We start from the raw sequence: 15,146 nt of genomic DNA, 5'->3' as shown, positions 1-15,146 counted from the left end.
GTGGGTGGCGTGACCCGTGGATGCAGGAGGACACCAGTGGATGCTGAAGGTCTGTGGCTAGCAGTGGATGCCGGGTCCGTGGCTGTGGGGGACCACTGACCGCAGGGGGATGTGGAAGTTTTGGGGTGCAGTGTTTCCGGGCTGGGGGGCACCAGGAGATGCCCATGGCTGCAGGGGCGCAGGGAGATGTGGGGCTCAGCGGCTCCTGCAGGGCTCCGTGGGTGCCCCCCATCCCTCCCGGGGGAGGCAGGATCAGCCCCGGCATCCGGTGCCTGACGCAGCCCGGGCGGGAGGTGCCTTGTGCTGACAGCTCTCCCCACGTCCTGCAGGGCCACCGAGCCAGCACCGCCGTGCCATGCCGGGGGCAACGGCCCTGGGGGCCTGGGCTCTGCTGGCCAGCCTGGCCGCGGCCAGCCTGGGGGTCCGAGGTGAGTCCAGAGGCGTGGGGTCAGAGCCGGACACTCGCCGTGGTCCCTGGGTGTGGGACAGGTGATCTCAGACCTGTCTCACCTCCTGAAGGAACCCCAGGGCTTGGTGAGGTCTGTGGGGATCCATTTGGAATGTCCAAGGGGAAAAAGGAATCAGTGCAGGAGGATGGGATCTGGTCACTGGGATGGGATCTGGTCACTGGGATGGGATCTGGTCACTGGGAAGGGATCTGATCACTGGGATGGTGCATAGAGATGGGATTTAGGGTGGCAGTGCCAGGTCTCCACTCCCCAGCCCCAAGCAGAAACAGCTCACATGGTCTGAGTCCCCAAAAAGGGACACAGACACAGGGCCATCATCAGAGGGTGGGGGAGCCTGCTTGGCCCAGAGCTGTTTTGGGACAGCCTGATGTGATGCTTCCTTGCCCAGGAAGGAGCTCCGAGCTCGGCGCTGCTGTTCATCACGCAGAGGTGAAGCTCTCTGCTCCCTTCTCCTTGCACAGGGCAGATATTCGTGAAGGAATTCAGCGGGAAGGTGTTCCTGGAGTGTGTGAGGAGCCCAGGCAACGACATCACGTGGTGGAGAGATGGGAGCCCTGTTGGACACGAGGCACAGCTGGACCTGAGCGGGGTCTACGATGACCCCAGGGGCCTCTACGTGTGTGAGACAGGGGGAAAAAGGAGCAGCCTCCAGGTGCACTATCGCAGTAAGTGCTGCACTCTGCTTTGCCAGAGCCAGAACTGCTTGGAGTGTTCCCCCAAGCCAAGTCTTGAGGGAGTTTCCCCTCATCTGGGAGTGCCTCCATGGCTTTGCTGCAGGTTCCTGTGCGTGTGGTGTCACTGTGACATGACCTGCTCCTCTGGCCCTGCACGGGCTGTGGGGGACACGTGGCAGCTTGTGGGACCCCACTGCTCTCTGCTGGGCTGGCAGAGCTGGCTGGGCCCTGTGGCAGTGCCCCTGCCCTCAGTGTCTGTGTCCTTTTGGGCTTGCAGTGTGCCAGAACTGCATCGAGGTGGACGCTCCCACCATCTCGGGCATCGTCATCGCCGACGTGGTGGCCACGCTGCTCCTGGCAGTGGCCGTGTTCTGCATCACTGGCCACGACAGGGGACACGCCTCGCGAGGTGAGCCACCCCAGGGCTGTGCTGGCACCCCTGGGGGCTCTGTGCGGCACCGGGGGGTGCAGCCAGCTCCTGGGTTTGTTGGGAAATGCTCCCCACGCTGCCCGTGGCTCCCCTGAGCTTGTGCTTCTTTCTTCCTCCAGCTTCTGACAAGCAGAACCTGATCTCCAACGAGCTCTACCAGGTGAGTGTGGGGGCACCCCTGTGTGTGGGGACACCTTCACACCCCTGTGTGTGGGGGGACACGTTTAACCCCCACCCCTGTGTGTGGGGACACTTTCAGCATCCCTGTGTGTGTTTGGGGCACCTTCGGCCCCTCTGTGTGTGTGTGGTGACACCTTTAGCACCTCTGTTTGTGTTTGGGGACACCTTCACACCCCTGTGTGTGTGGGGACACGTTTAACCCCCACCCTGGGTGTGGGGGGACACCTTCAGCCCCCCTCTGTGTGTTTGGGGCACCTTCAGCCCCCCTGTGTGTGTGTGGGGACACCTTCAGCCCCTGTGTGTGTTTGGGGCACCTTCAGCCCCTCAGTGTGGAGAGCATCTTGCCACAGGCTGGCCCAGCTCTGCCTCCCAGGGCTGGGCAGGTGCAGTTTGGGCTCATCTCCCCTTTTTTCCCCCCGGCAGCCCCTGGGGGAGCGGGAGGAGCAGTACAGCCGGCTGGCTCCCGCCCGTGCCCGCAGGTGAAGAGGAAGACTCTGAGACTGCCTTCATCAGCGTGCTGCCTTTGCCTGGGGGTCCCTCCAGGGTGGGCTGCTTGCACCCCTGTGCTCATTCCACCACCTCTTGCACCCCTAAACTCCTGCCATTAAAGATGAGCCTGTCCCACGGGCTCCCTGCTCCATCTGCTGTGTCCTGCTCCTGGGGAAGGGGCACAGGGAAGGGGTCTGGTCACTGGGAAGGGGTCTGGTCACTGGGATGGGGTCTGGTCACTGGGATGGGGTCTGGTCACTGGGAAGGAGCACAGGGATGGGGTCTGGTCACTGGGATGGGATCTGATCACTGGGATGGTGCATAGAGATGGGATTTAGGGTGGCAGTGCCAGGTCTCCACTCCCCAGCCCCAAGCAGAAACAGCTCACATGGTCTGAGTCCCCAAAAAGGGACACAGACAGGGCCAGGCAGCATCACCTCACCCTGGAAGGACACGGAAATATTCCCCTGGTGCAGGTAAGAACAGAGACAGGGCTGCTGCCATGGGTGGGTGCTGACCCTGCTCTGTGGGATGGCCCTGGCTGGGACAAACACTGGGGCACACTCGTACATAGATATACCCCAAAAATGGTGACAGCACTGGGGTGTAGGAAAATTTAGGGGTTTTTTTGAAGCAAAATGTAGACCTGTACACCCAGAGCAGTGCAAGCTTGTCCCAGCCCAGGGGTGGCTGAGCAGGGCTGGCTTGCAGAGGGTGAGAGCGTGGCCCTGCGTGGGTTTGGAGCTCTGGGGGATGGTTGTGCTCTGTGTATCTCTCCATCTCCCCGCTCGGGCGTGGGGCCTGCTGTGGTGAACGAGCCCAGCTGTGCCTCTAAACCGCATCCTGGAGCTCTGGGGTGCAGCTGAACCCCCCCTGCCCCGCTCTGCTGCTGCTTCCTCTGCTCAGGGCTGCCTCGGCCAGGCTTCGAGCTGAAACGGGCACAAAACAACCCACGGGCCCCTCTTCACCCGTGCTGCACCCCACTTGTGGGGTTTCACTGCCTGCAGGGCTGCAAACGGAGGCCAGGCGGAGAGGGGAGAGCAGGACCAGGTCAGGGGAAAATCCCCTGAGGAGGATCCGCTCCCAGCCCAAGGAACACCAAAAGCGAGTGGAAACACTCAGAGTAGAAATTAAACCTGAGGGAAAAGCAGCAGGAGCAAATCCCCGTGAGGAGGATCCATTCTCTGCCCAGGGAACCACCAGAAGCAAGTGGAAACACTCAGGGCAGAAATTAAACCCAAGGGAAAAGCAGCAGGAGCAATCCCCCTGGGGAGGATCCATTCTCAGCCTAAGGAACACCAAAAGCGAGTGGGGGCACACAGGGTAGAAATAAAACCTGAGGGAAAAGCAGCAGGAGCAAATCCCCCTGAGGAGGATCCATTCTTGACCCAGGGAACACCAAAAGCAAGTGGGGGCACACAGGGTAGAAATAAAACCTGAGGGAAAAGCAGCAGGAGCAAATCCCCCTGAGGAGGATCCATTCTCGGCCCAGGGAACACCAAAAGCAAATGGGGGCACTGAGGGCAGAAATTAAACCTGAGGGAAAAGCAGCAGGGGCAGGGAGAAGTGTGAGGGGAGAAGGAGACCAGGAACGCCCAGTGAGGCTGCAGTCCTTTAATGGGAAGGAAATCTCTTGCCAATGTGCTCGTTTCTGCTCCGGGCTGGCACACCCAAGCACACGCCGGGGTGGGACAGCACATCCCTGTCCTGTGGCCACCTGGCTGAGCCCAGAGTGCCAGAGGCCCAGCAGAGCTGCAGGGAGCTGGGGACGGGCTGGGCAGAGCTGCTGGTGCCAGGCTGCCATCACGGAGGTTCAGATGGCCCTGGGTGCCAGGCCTGCGTACACCTCCCGCTGGCCCTTGCGGATGGGCTGTGGGGAGACATGAGCAGAGATCCCTGTCAGGAATCCTCACCTGAGCCCACAGGGCGTGGAGAAAAGCACGGCAGAGCAGGGGCAGTGCCCCGGGAGCGGCAGCTCTGCCCCCACATAAATCCCATGGCAGCGCCAGGGAAACGGGCTGTGCCCCCACCACCCTTTTCCCTTTTCCTGCCAGGAAATCTGGGAGCTTGGCTGGATGCTTCTTCAAGGATAATTGACCTGAAACAGCCCCAGCCCTGGCTGTCCCTCCCCAGGGATGGAAAGGGACTGTCCTCACCTCGTAGTCCGGGTTGGGGACAGGGGGAGGCCGCTGCATCCTCTGACCTGGAACAGAGGCACACAGAGGGTGAATCCCTGGGGTTCCTGCCACGAGGGGCCTCCAGGCTGATCCCAGGGCCAGGCACACCACGGAACAGCTCCCATGGATTTATCCCGAGCTCCTGAAGGGCCGGCTGCTGCCAGGAGCTGCAGGGCTGGCTCCAGCACAGCGGCCTGGAAATGGGCTCCATTGCAGCAGCCAGCCCATCCCTGCACAGAGCCAGCCTGGAGAACACCCCAGGGGAGCAGCAGCATTGCCTGGGAGCTCGTGGGGAGCGGAGGATGCAATGAGAGGGTTCTCTGGGTGCTCAGAGGGTGGCACGGATCCCTTTGCAGGGATGCCTGCAATGGCTCTCACCTCGTGGCCGACTGTCCCCAGCAGCGCTGGCTCGTCCCTTCCTGCTTTTGCTGAAGTAATAGACCAGGATCAGCACGCCCAGGGTGATGAGGAGGTCTGCAGTGATGATCCCTGCCACGGTCAGGGCGTCCAGCTCCTCGCAGGTGGCACACACTGCAGGGATGAGGGCAGGGGATGCTCAGAGCCCAGGCCTGGCACACCCGAGGGCTGGCACGGGGCTACGGGCAGCTGGGAAGGGGAAAAGGGCAAACTGAGGGGGAAAGGGAGAGTCCTTCTGCCAAAAACGGGCTCTGGGGCTGGCCTCAGCAGCACCACGTTCACCCAGCACTGGAAACCCAGGGTCAGCCCCAAAAGCACTGCCATGTGAGGTGAGGGGGCTGCGCTCACCTTTGGCGTGCAGGTACAGCTGATGCTTCTCGGTGCCCAAGGAGCAGCTGAGGTTGGCAGGAGTGCTGTCATGGTCCTTTATAATGAACTTCCTCTCCCTGGTGTCCTGGGTTTTCCCAAACAGGTCCCACCGGATGTCCTCGTCCTCCAAGGGACACGTGATGGTCACCGTGGTGCCAGAAATCTCCACCAGGAATTCCCCTTGGGAAGACACACCAATGAGACAGGAAACCAAGGGCAAAAGTCAAATATTTCTACCTGATTTTTTAACCAGTACAGTCTTTATATCCCGCTAAACACTAAAGAATGATGGTAAAATGCACTTACCCTCCAGTTCTTCATCAGCAAAACAGAAAATAAGGAGTGTTAAAAAATCATCTCGCCATTGCCTCACAGTGTTGGAAATGCCCAACACTGGTAATAATTAGGGACCAATTTCTCCAATCAGTAAGACCACTGCCAATCAATGAACAGTGATTTTTTCCTATCCTGCAATATTTACAAAATTCAAATCTTTCTATTTGACTCTTAGTCCTCACTTTTGAGGCATATTTGGGGTTTTTAGCATGATAAATAGTCAAGGATGGCAGTAAAATACACTTACCCTGCTGAGATGTGGTGCCAACTGCAAAAGAAAATTAAAAGAAGAATAAGAAAAGTTAATTAATTGAGGTTCAGATATCACACACCTTTCCTACTCCCAGGACACCCTTTCTGAGCTCAGCTGCTCGAGAGAGATGTTTATAATCTCACGTTCATGCTGAAGGCATCAGAAATGTTCTGGTGGTGAGACAGGATGTTGTTGTGAACTTGGAAGCCATTTTCAACACAGCCTAACGCAGAATGGAAACTTGAATCATTTTCCAACCCAGCTCAGAGCAAGGGTTGTTATTGCAAGATGCAAACCCCGAAATTCTGCTTTGTTATCATGGAGCAAACACTGCTGGGAAATCCTGGTAAGAACCCCTGTCCTCTGCGAGAGAACTCGCTGTAAACCAGTTTATCTGTGTGGGTTTTCTGCCTTGTAGGAAACAACTTTGCTCCATGAGAGGCTCTGAGCTGGAATATTAAAGAAAGAGTTTTTAAGAGGTGTGAATCATATTTGTGATTTCCTTTAAAGACATTTGTCCTTTTGCAAAAAGTAACAAAAATAAGCAACTGCAGATTTGAATTCCACAGCGGACTTGGCTGGAGAGAAGGTGACCTGATGGTTTTTATTTAACATAGGTACATTTAAATCTGGAAAAAGAACAGACCACTGATAAACCACGTCTTTTCTCTTCACAAGATTGGCATTTGCAGCACTTTGGCAGAGTAGTTGGAGTCTTGTAACAACTCTAAATGCATTACCTTGCCCATTAATCTCTCCTCATTACTGGGTTATTTAGAGCCTTTGCAGGTACTCTGCACTTCATCCCAAACCAGGGGCACCCCAAACTGCCACCACACCCCTGACATCCCACCAAGCCCGAACCACCTACCCAGGACCACCAAACTCGGAGGAAAGGACAGGGATAAAGGATCAAACAAATGAAGGAGCGTGGAAGCTTGCAGCTCACACTGCACCGAGCTCGGGCCCTGCTGCTGAGGTTTGGGGACTCACCTGCACACAGCAGGAGCCCCAGGAGGGGCAGGCACTGCTCCAGCCTCATCCTCGCGTTCCTCCTCCTGCTGCTCCTCTCCACCACATCAGACTGGCGTGGCTGTGGCAGGAAAGGACAGGGAGGCTTTTCTAGAAAGAAGATTGTTTTTCCCAGAATTTCCACCGACCCGAGCAGGGCTGGGGGACTCACTGTTTCCAGATCAGCCAAGGCAGACCCAGACACGTGAAATCAGCCCAGGTCAGGAAGTGCAGAGGCTCAAAATGTCTTTGTGGGACGTCACTGCCAGCCAGGGGTGGCTGCTCTGCTCCACAGCAGCTCTGCAGGGCTCGGGACAGCTCCTGGGAGGAGAGAGAAACGAGCTGGAATCAGGTTTGCCATCAGGACCTTCCCAACAGCTTCTCAAAGTGAGAGCTTGAGAGGCTCCAACTGCAGCAAAGGACTTCACGTGGAATGCCAGCAGGGTTTGGGTGGGAAGGGACCATAAAGCCCATCTATAAAGCCCATCCCATCCCTGTCACAAACAGAGACACCTTCCACTGTCCCAGGCTGCTCCAAGCTGTCCAGCCTGGCCTTGGGCACTGCCAGGGATCCAGGGGCAGCCCCAGCTGCTCTGGGCACCCTGTGCCAGGCACCCCCACTCCCAGGGAACAATTCCCAGTTCCCAATACCCCATCCATCCCTGCCCTGTGGCAGTGTGAACCCACTCCCACTGTCCCCACAGCTGCTGACCACTGTCCCCTCTCCATCTCCCTGCAGGCACTGGCGGGTTGGAAGGAAGGAGCCAGGAGCTGCACCCAAAGCTGAGCACCCCGAGCCGTGCCCGGGCACGGAGCCGAGGCCATCGCCCCCTGCCCATCCCCTGCCCACCCGCCCCTCTCTCCAGGCCCTATCCCAGCAGCATTTTTGGCAGGTTCTCCGGCTCGGGCGCTCCCGATGGAAGCGGCTGGCCCCACTAGAGGGGGCTCCAGGCCCGGCCAGCGCCGCACCCGCTCCGGGTCCGTGCCAGCCGGGGCTTGGGGCACGCACAGCCCCCGGGCCACGGGCCAGGGCAGCTCCGGGCTCTGCCCGCGGGCATGGATGCTGGCAGCCATCACCCTTGGGTGATCCTGCCTTGGTGGGACATCAGGGGGCAGCTGGGATGCCCGCTGGTTTGGGATGAAGTGCAGAGTGCCTGTAAAGGCTCTAAAGGGACACGGGGGGAGGCTGCTGTGCTCCATTTCCTTTATTGGGGGGCTCTCCTTGGCCGTCAGGGCTTTCTTTTCCTTATTTATGTTTCCAAGTAGAACATCAGAGAATGCAGGTTACTGGTGAGCGTGCCAGGGACGGGCTCTTCTCTTAAAAGTTGGTGTTTCGTACAAGGATGAAGATCAGCAGAAGTCTGCAGGCAAAGGGGCTGTTGCCAGCCCTGCGCAGAACCAGGGTTAGGAAGTGGTAGCAAATTGGCTGCTAAACTTTAAACGCAGCCTGAACAAAGCCCCAGAGTGATAAATATTCACGGTGGCAGGGAACAAAAGGAGGCGATATGCTGGAATTGTAACTGAGTGGAAATCTGAGGAGATGAAGTGATGAAGGGCTAACGCGGGACCAAATCATTCCAGGAAAACGGAGACCCTTGGTGTCCCAGGGGCGTTAGCACACACGGGATTCCCTGCTCTGCTCTGGGACAATCCAGCGAGCTGACGGCCTCAGTGCTGGGTTTCCATCGAGAATCTCTGAAGGGAACCCCCAAACACGCAGAGGTTGGGGCACCCTGCAAGGGAAATGGGCACCAGGCACGAGTGGAAGCGGTGACCTGGGATGACTTCTCGGGACGGAGGGTGAAGCAGACACAAGCACTGCCACTCGGTGATTTATGGCCCTCGAGTGCAAACATCCTCATTTTGCCAGCACACAGGCTCTGGGCGGTTTCACGCTCTCACAGCAGCCACGTGCCGACTGCGGAATATTTTGTGTCGCACGGAATTTCTCACTTGTTGGAATATGGCCGGGCTGGGCCCATTTTCCACCCGATTTTTCTCAGAATTTCCCAAGCTTGGGAAGTTGGCTACAACCAAGGAACGTTTAAATCACTTTAGGGTGTCTGTGCTTGGTGGGACATTTCCATCCTCTGGGCGAGGGCCCGCAGTGCGGCCACGGACTGGCGGTTTGGGGCGGCTCTTTTTAGGATCGTTTGCAGGTTTTTTTTGCCGAACAAATGGCCCTCATTCCTTCGAGCCACCTATGAACACCTCCGGGCAAGTGTTCTTTTACCTCCCACAAGAGGGGAGTGGTTTCGGGTGGCGGCTGGGAGGAGGAATGATTGCAACACAAAAGAGCAGGGGAATATGGGAGGGAGAAGAAATTCATCTTACCTTGGGAATCGCTGATTTACAGCAGGGCTGAGCGGGGCCGGGCACACCTGGGCACGGGCAGGGCAGCGCCCACCTTCCCTGGCAGGCCGGGCTGGGGGCAAGGAACCCGCCCCGCTGTGCTGGGAAGACTTCGAGAAACTCATCTTTTAGCCGGTCACGGAGAACCCGAGGAGGATTTGCTTTTGCAGCCCGGGTTTGTCGCCCCGATGCGCGGCCGCGCCTGGCTGGGCGCTGCGCTCGTCCTTGGGGCGCAGCTCCGAGGTAAGGAAACCTGTCCCGCCCTCACTCCCCTCTTCCGATCCCTGAATATCCCCAAGGATGAGGCTTTCCCCCCGTTCCCTCTACGATTCTTCCTGCTCGGGGCTCGCTGGAAGCGGCACGAAGCGGTTGAGTTTCTTCCCCAACAGGTTTGGGCGTATTCCGGAGGAAGAGCACCGATCTCCTCCCTGATTTCCTCCTCAGCTCCGCTTGCAACGCCTTTTTCCCTCCTGCCAGGAGTCTGAACTTTACTCCCAGCCTTTCTTCTTTTTCTTTTTTTTTTTTTTTTTTTGCTACCTTTGTTCCTAAACAGTCGGGGATTGTCCAGGAGCTCCGGCTTCAGATCTTTACACAGCAAAGGCTCCAGACTGACACGAAACTCACCTGAATTTTCAGTGGTTGATATAAAAACACCTGGATTTTAATAACAACACATCTTCCTGTCCCAAATTCATCAGCACACGGATGTAATCTGAGTTGGAAAAAAGCATTTTACTCTTATTTCTCGCTTAGTTCTTTTCAAGGAGTTTAAAATGAAACGATTTGGCACCGAGTCAATGTATGAGCAACGTGATCTCTGCCAGCGAGGTTTCTCACGTGTGAATACTCTCAATGCTTTGGCATTCCACGTCTTTTTCCCTTTGAGATAAGGAATTATTTGGAAGGAAGTGTTTAGTCATAAATTATTTCCAAATACGTCTTTATTCTGAAGCTGTGTTTTACAACCCTATATAAGCTTTTTTTTGGCTTGAATCACACTGGGGTGAGCTATCTTCCTAATGCGACAGGATATTGATACTTTCTCTTTCATTCACCAGCAAACCATTAATTTTTCTTATTTTTAATTTTCCTCCTCTCTTCTCCTTGCTCTCCTTCCTGCTGCTTGTCCCTTTTCCAGGGCAGCATCGAGTGAGCGATGCTCACTTATTAAAGCAGCAGCCATGGTGGTTGTGGGGATGTTTCTTGGAAAAACAAACCCACATTTACCTTGAGGATTTCCTCTAGACCCGACTGAATTTACCTGCAGTTGCCCAGCTGGGCTGTAAATCCTCTAAAACTGGCTCTGGATGTGCCAGCACGAGGCGTGCACGAGGCTGAGTAGAAAGTGTAGAAAGGGAAATTCCAGCATGGGAAATAGCAATTATTGGGTGGGTCCAGTCCGGTTTGAAAGGGTTTTTCTGAATAAATCTGCAGGACCACCCCCCCTGGAATGCCTGAGGGGCGATCCCTTGCCAGCACAGATAAGGCTCCCGGGGAGGTAGAGCCGATAAGAGCAGGGCTGAGCTCACTCCGGACACTGATTTCCCCCTGATTTTTTTTTTTTCACTGATTTTTTGCCCTGCAGTGTGGCTGGCGGCAGCAGTGGAAGTTCACACTGCCAAGGAGGTGGTGGCCGTGAACGGCACCAACCAGCGGCTGAAATGCACCTTCTCCAGCAGCAGCCCCGTGAGCCAGCAGCTCTCCGTCAGCTGGAACTTCCAGCCCGAGGACCTGAGCGCTCACGAGCCGGTGAGTGAGATCCCCGTGCTCCCTTCCAGGGGCTCCCCCCACCCCAAAAGCCAGCGCTGGGTGAGCAGTGAGTGGGTACAGGCACACCCAAAGCCACAGGTACACCCGGGCCTTCGTCACTTGCGGTGATTAATCGAGTCCTGTTTATGGACTCTGCCTAAAAAACACTCTCGTGTTTGGTTTTGGATGGTCAGGTGACAATATTTGTGGCTTTACAAAGCTGACCCCACGGCTGAGCCCTGTCTTAGGTGACATCCTGCACCTGACAGACTTCGGGAATCTCCCAGGTCCCTTCCAGCCCAGGCCATTGGATGTTCCCGTGACTTTTGCAGGTGTTTTATTACCTGAAGGAGCCCTACGAGCCCCCCTCGGGAAGGTTCAAGGACCGAGTCACCTGGGATGGGAACATTGAGCGCCACGATGTTTCCATCATCGTCTGGAACCTGAAGCCCAGTGACAACGGGACCTTCACCTGCCAGGTGACAAACTGGCCAGACGTCTACGGCACCATCGGGGAGGTGCGGCTCCGGGTTGTGCAGAAAGGTGAGAGGCCAAGAAACCCCCAGAGGTCGTGTGGGTTTGAGCAGAGTGGCATTCTTTTAGGAAAAAAAAATTTCACCGAAAGAGTAATAAAGCACTGGAATGCTCTTCCCAGAGAGGTGGTGGAATCACCATCTCTGATGTGTTTAAAAAAAAGGCTGGACACGGCACTTGGGGCTGTGGTCTGGATTCTGAGTTGAGGTGTTGGGACATAGGTTGGACTCGAGGATCTTAGAGGTCTCTTCCAACCTCAATATTCTGTGATTCTTCCACACCTGGGAAAATCATGGGATTTCCCACGTGGATTTCCAATGTGGAAATCATGGGAGAAGAGGGGTGGCAAGCAGAAAGCACGAGGGGAAAAGAGGAGCCCGAGGACAGGTTTCATTCACAGATACAGCACCCCAGCCCCGTTCCTCCTGTGCGCCCCTCTGCTCCATTCCTGTGTCTCTCCCCACAGTGAGCTTCTCCGAAATCCATTTCCTGGCCGTGGCCATCGGCTCTGCCTCGGCGCTGATGATCATCGTGGTGACGGCCGTGATCATCTGCCGGCAGCGCCGCAGGAAGGCGCGGGGCAGGAGGCAGGAGGCGGCAGACGCCGAGCGGTGAGGCCGCGCAGGGGAGGCTCCCGGGACACCGTGGGACTGATCTCCACGGCCCTCCTGAATCCTGGGCTTGGACCCTGCACGGATGCAAAACGGCCGAGCCAATTAGCGCTAATTGGCCGCGTGCAGGCAGAACAGAGCCCCAGGATGGAGAAGCTCTGGAGTCCTCAGCTGGCTCTTGTCCTTCTCAGTGGCTCCTCTCTCAGGACACAGCTGCTGAGGTGGTGGTGGGCAGATGACCACCCTGAGCTGTGGTCACCCCTGGTGTGGCACACTCACCATCTCACCTCGGGTGTGCTGCGTGTGACTCAGGACATCCTGCTGCTCTGCCTGACGCTGATTTGGGCTTCTTTTCTCTTTTTTTTGTTATAACAGTAAAGAAAAGGAGAGCCTGAAGATGGGGGAAGAAAAGGAACACATTCCATTGGAAGATTAAAGGTCTTTGCTGGTGTGCACAATGCAGGTACCCATCCAAACCTTCTCTGATTAACGTCTCAGTGCTCCTGTGGACTCCCCTCGGGTATTTCCCTGCTGTTCAGAGTCAGAACTGAGGCCACAGTCACACTTTGCTGTGAGGATCCTTCAGAGACAGCTGAACAATCACAGCCTTTTAATGTACAAGAGATTCCTCCACCCTGCCGTTGAGGAGCGTTTGTAGGAAAGCCATTGTTGCTGCTTTCCATGGCATTCCTGCTTTGTAGGTGAAGAGGAATGAATTACTTCCCTTTTGTCAGTTTAGAATCTGCTTTTTGATTACTTTAACCCTTATTGTTTTACAATTGCAACAGGAAGTCTGGCACTGTGTCCATATTCATTGTCTTTGCTTAAACGTGTCAGCACAAATTTGACCCACACTTTCTGAGGTCAGCAGTTGCCTCTATTATTTTGGTTTTTGACAATAACCCTGAGTAATGGGTGTTTGTTTTTCTTACAATCTTTCTTCTCAGGTGCTTCCAAAGCAGCTGGTGAAAGCTTGTAATTTGGGGTGTTAGAACAAAGCTGGATTACAGACGCCCCACGCTGCCGGTTCGGAACCTCTGCTCAACCTGAAAGTCTTGCATGGAAAGAGGGTGACTTTACATGAGCTGTGAATTCCCTCCAGTGAAGCAAAGCAGGAGGATCTTGCCCCACGAACAAAGAACTTCCCTTCATCTTCTCACCTGCGGGATGGGAGCTCGGCTCCTCTGGAAGATGAAAGTGCCAAGGCTGACTGAACAGAGGGCTGGGAGGCGTTGGAGCAGATGCACTCCTGCACCTTAGAAACCACAAGGTGCCTTCGTGCTGCCCTGGCTTTACTCCCTGAGACTCCTCCCTGGCATCCTGAGAAGGAAGACTGAGCAGAGAGGTCTCAGCTGGCACAAGAAACCTCCTTGGAATCCCTTTTCTACGTTAGAGGGACAGAGTTAGAGCTGAGCAAGGTCTGCTGTTTGTCATCAGGGATGACATTCACCAGCCAGGGTGCTTTGCACATCCTTCTCTGGCAGCTTTGGGGGAATTTGGGGGTTGAGGAGAGTTTTCTGCCTGGGTTCAGCATCTCTCCCCGTTCCCATTCCCACTCTTGCTATCCCAGTGCTCCCCCCTGTTCCCCAAAACTGGAACCCATGGATTTCTAACGGTGTCTAACCAGCCCCAAACCGATCCTGTTACAGTGTTTACCCAGCCCCAAATCACAGCATTGGCCTGATTGTTTGTAGAGTGTCTTTATGGCTTTATAACCCGTGAAGTGCCAGCGTTCCCTGGCTCTTCCCTGCCTGGCTGTTTTCATTTGCACTCGCCTGTCTTGTAAATAAAGGCACCTTGCTGCGAGCTGTGCTGGTGTGGAGTGGGCTGTGCCCTGGGGACCCCTGACTCCTCAAATGAGCAGATTTGCACTGTTCGTCCCCAAAATCAGATTTGTTACCCCATGTGCAACAAACCAATAATAAAATACTTCAGGGAGACATTGATACTGACTGCAGAGGAGCCCAAGCCCGGGTGCTTGGTGGTGTCCCACAAATCCAGCACATCCACTGGACTTTTACCACCATTATTTGTGCACAGAATTCAGAGTCAGTAACTCTCCAAGTCCAGCCCCTCTCTTACAATGGGTTATTAATTCCCATACAAGTTGTGTCACCCTAGGCAACTTCTGTGCCTGCTCAGGGGCAGGCTCTTCACCTGGCCGGGGTCTTTTTGACCTCTAGGTGTGATTTTTGGTATTATAACCAAGATAGTTCAGCTCTAGGATATATAAATCTCAGGTGTTTAGCACAATTAGCAATGTACACACAGACACACATCAACATCTTGATTTATTGCATCCCTAAAACTTGTGTGTTCCAGGTGTCCTTGGCTAAGGCATGCAGGATGTTCCCCTGATTAGGTCTTTTTTATTTCCTGATTGTGCTTGAAAATCTACACAGATCTCACAGCAAGGAGCTTAATAATGTAATCCTGACACATTCCTCGTTTTGTGGGCACCCAAAAAAAACCCCAAAGCTCAGCGAGCGGGCTGGCGGTGACAGGAGCCTTGGGGATTTGGGGACAAGGCGGTGGCCGTGCTGGCCTTTCCCAGCAGGGCTGCCCAGGTGTGCCCACCCGGATCTTCCCAGGTGTGCCCAGGTGTTCCCACACAGGTGTGCCCAGGTGTTCCCAAGTGTACCCAGGTTTCCCACCCAGATCTTCCCAGGTGTGCCCAGGTGTTCCCTCCCAGGGGTGCCCAGGTGTTCCCACCCAGGTGTTTCCAGGAGTTTCCTCCCAGGTGTTCCCATCCAGGTGTGCCCAGGTGTTCCCTCCCAGGTGTGCCCAGGTATTCCCTCCCAGGTGTTCCTATCCAGGTGTGCCCAGGTGTTCCCAAGTGTACCCAGGTGTGCCCACCCAGATCTTCCCAGGTGTGCCCAGGTGTTTCCAGCCAGGTGTTCCTGCCCTGGTGTACCAGGTGTGCCCAGGTGTCCTCAGATGTTCCCAGGTGTACCCAGCTATGCCCAGGTGTCCCCTCCCAGGTGTGCCCAGGTGTTTCCAGCCAGGTGTTCCTGCCCTGGTGTGCCCAGGTGTTCCCAGGTGTTCCCTCCCAGGTGTGCCCCGGTGTTCCCTCCCAGGTGTTTCCAGGTGTTCC

At 55.7% G+C, this 15,146-nt stretch overlaps 3 protein-coding genes across 3 annotated transcripts; 2 read left to right on the top strand and 1 right to left on the bottom strand.

Moving 5' to 3' along the window:
* Window positions 1-21: 21 nt before the first annotated feature.
* CD3D (CD3d molecule) lies at window positions 22-2,394 on the top strand. Its single transcript, XM_039722165.1, has 6 exons — window positions 22-49; window positions 330-428; window positions 932-1,135; window positions 1,422-1,553; window positions 1,694-1,734; window positions 2,178-2,394. The coding sequence occupies exons 2-6, from the start codon at window positions 356-358 to the stop codon at window positions 2,235-2,237; spliced, it is 510 nt and encodes a 169-aa protein (XP_039578099.1). The 5' UTR covers window positions 22-49; window positions 330-355; the 3' UTR covers window positions 2,238-2,394.
* Window positions 2,395-3,848: 1,454 nt separating this feature from the next.
* CD3E (CD3e molecule) lies at window positions 3,849-7,035 on the bottom strand. Its single transcript, XM_039722164.1, has 6 exons — window positions 6,789-7,035; window positions 5,790-5,810; window positions 5,186-5,386; window positions 4,799-4,951; window positions 4,400-4,446; window positions 3,849-4,113 (listed from the first exon to the last, which is right to left on the bottom strand). The coding sequence occupies exons 1-6, from the start codon at window positions 6,835-6,837 to the stop codon at window positions 4,057-4,059; spliced, it is 528 nt and encodes a 175-aa protein (XP_039578098.1). The 5' UTR covers window positions 6,838-7,035; the 3' UTR covers window positions 3,849-4,056.
* Window positions 7,036-9,096: 2,061 nt separating this feature from the next.
* MPZL2 (myelin protein zero like 2) lies at window positions 9,097-13,858 on the top strand. Its single transcript, XM_039722163.1, has 6 exons — window positions 9,097-9,401; window positions 10,744-10,907; window positions 11,240-11,450; window positions 11,908-12,052; window positions 12,428-12,515; window positions 13,000-13,858. Exons 1-5 carry the CDS (start codon window positions 9,347-9,349, stop codon window positions 12,486-12,488), a joined length of 636 nt encoding a protein of 211 aa, XP_039578097.1. The 5' UTR covers window positions 9,097-9,346; the 3' UTR covers window positions 12,489-12,515; window positions 13,000-13,858.
* Window positions 13,859-15,146: the final 1,288 nt, after the last annotated feature.

This window comes from Passer montanus, unplaced genomic scaffold, assembly GCF_014805655.1.
Source record: "Passer montanus isolate IOZ18808 unplaced genomic scaffold, ASM1480565v1 scaffold47, whole genome shotgun sequence".
NCBI lineage: Eukaryota > Metazoa > Chordata > Aves > Passeriformes > Passeridae > Passer > Passer montanus.
Note: the sequence above shows the minus strand (reverse complement) of the source record. Positions and strands in the feature narration are given on the sequence as shown.

Coding starts and splice junctions, on each gene's coding strand:
- CD3D (XM_039722165.1), top strand. CDS start 356: ATGCCGGGGGCAACGGCCCTGGGGGCCTGGGCTCTGCTGGCCAGCCTG. Junction 429..931: donor GGCCAGCCTGGGGGTCCGAG/GTGAGTCCAGAG, acceptor CTCCTTGCACAG/GGCAGATATTCGTGAAGGAA. Junction 1,136..1,421: donor CCTCCAGGTGCACTATCGCA/GTAAGTGCTGCA, acceptor TTGGGCTTGCAG/TGTGCCAGAACTGCATCGAG.
- CD3E (XM_039722164.1), bottom strand. CDS start 6,837: ATGAGGCTGGAGCAGTGCCTGCCCCTCCTGGGGCTCCTGCTGTGTGCA. Junction 5,811..6,788: donor GGGGCTCCTGCTGTGTGCAG/GTGAGTCCCCAA, acceptor TTTCTTTTGCAG/TTGGCACCACATCTCAGCAG. Junction 4,114..4,399: donor TCCCCAACCCGGACTACGAG/GTGAGGACAGTC, acceptor GTCTCCCCACAG/CCCATCCGCAAGGGCCAGCG.
- MPZL2 (XM_039722163.1), top strand. CDS start 9,347: ATGCGCGGCCGCGCCTGGCTGGGCGCTGCGCTCGTCCTTGGGGCGCAG. Junction 10,908..11,239: donor ACCTGAGCGCTCACGAGCCG/GTGAGTGAGATC, acceptor TGACTTTTGCAG/GTGTTTTATTACCTGAAGGA. Junction 12,053..12,427: donor GAGGCGGCAGACGCCGAGCG/GTGAGGCCGCGC, acceptor TTGTTATAACAG/TAAAGAAAAGGAGAGCCTGA.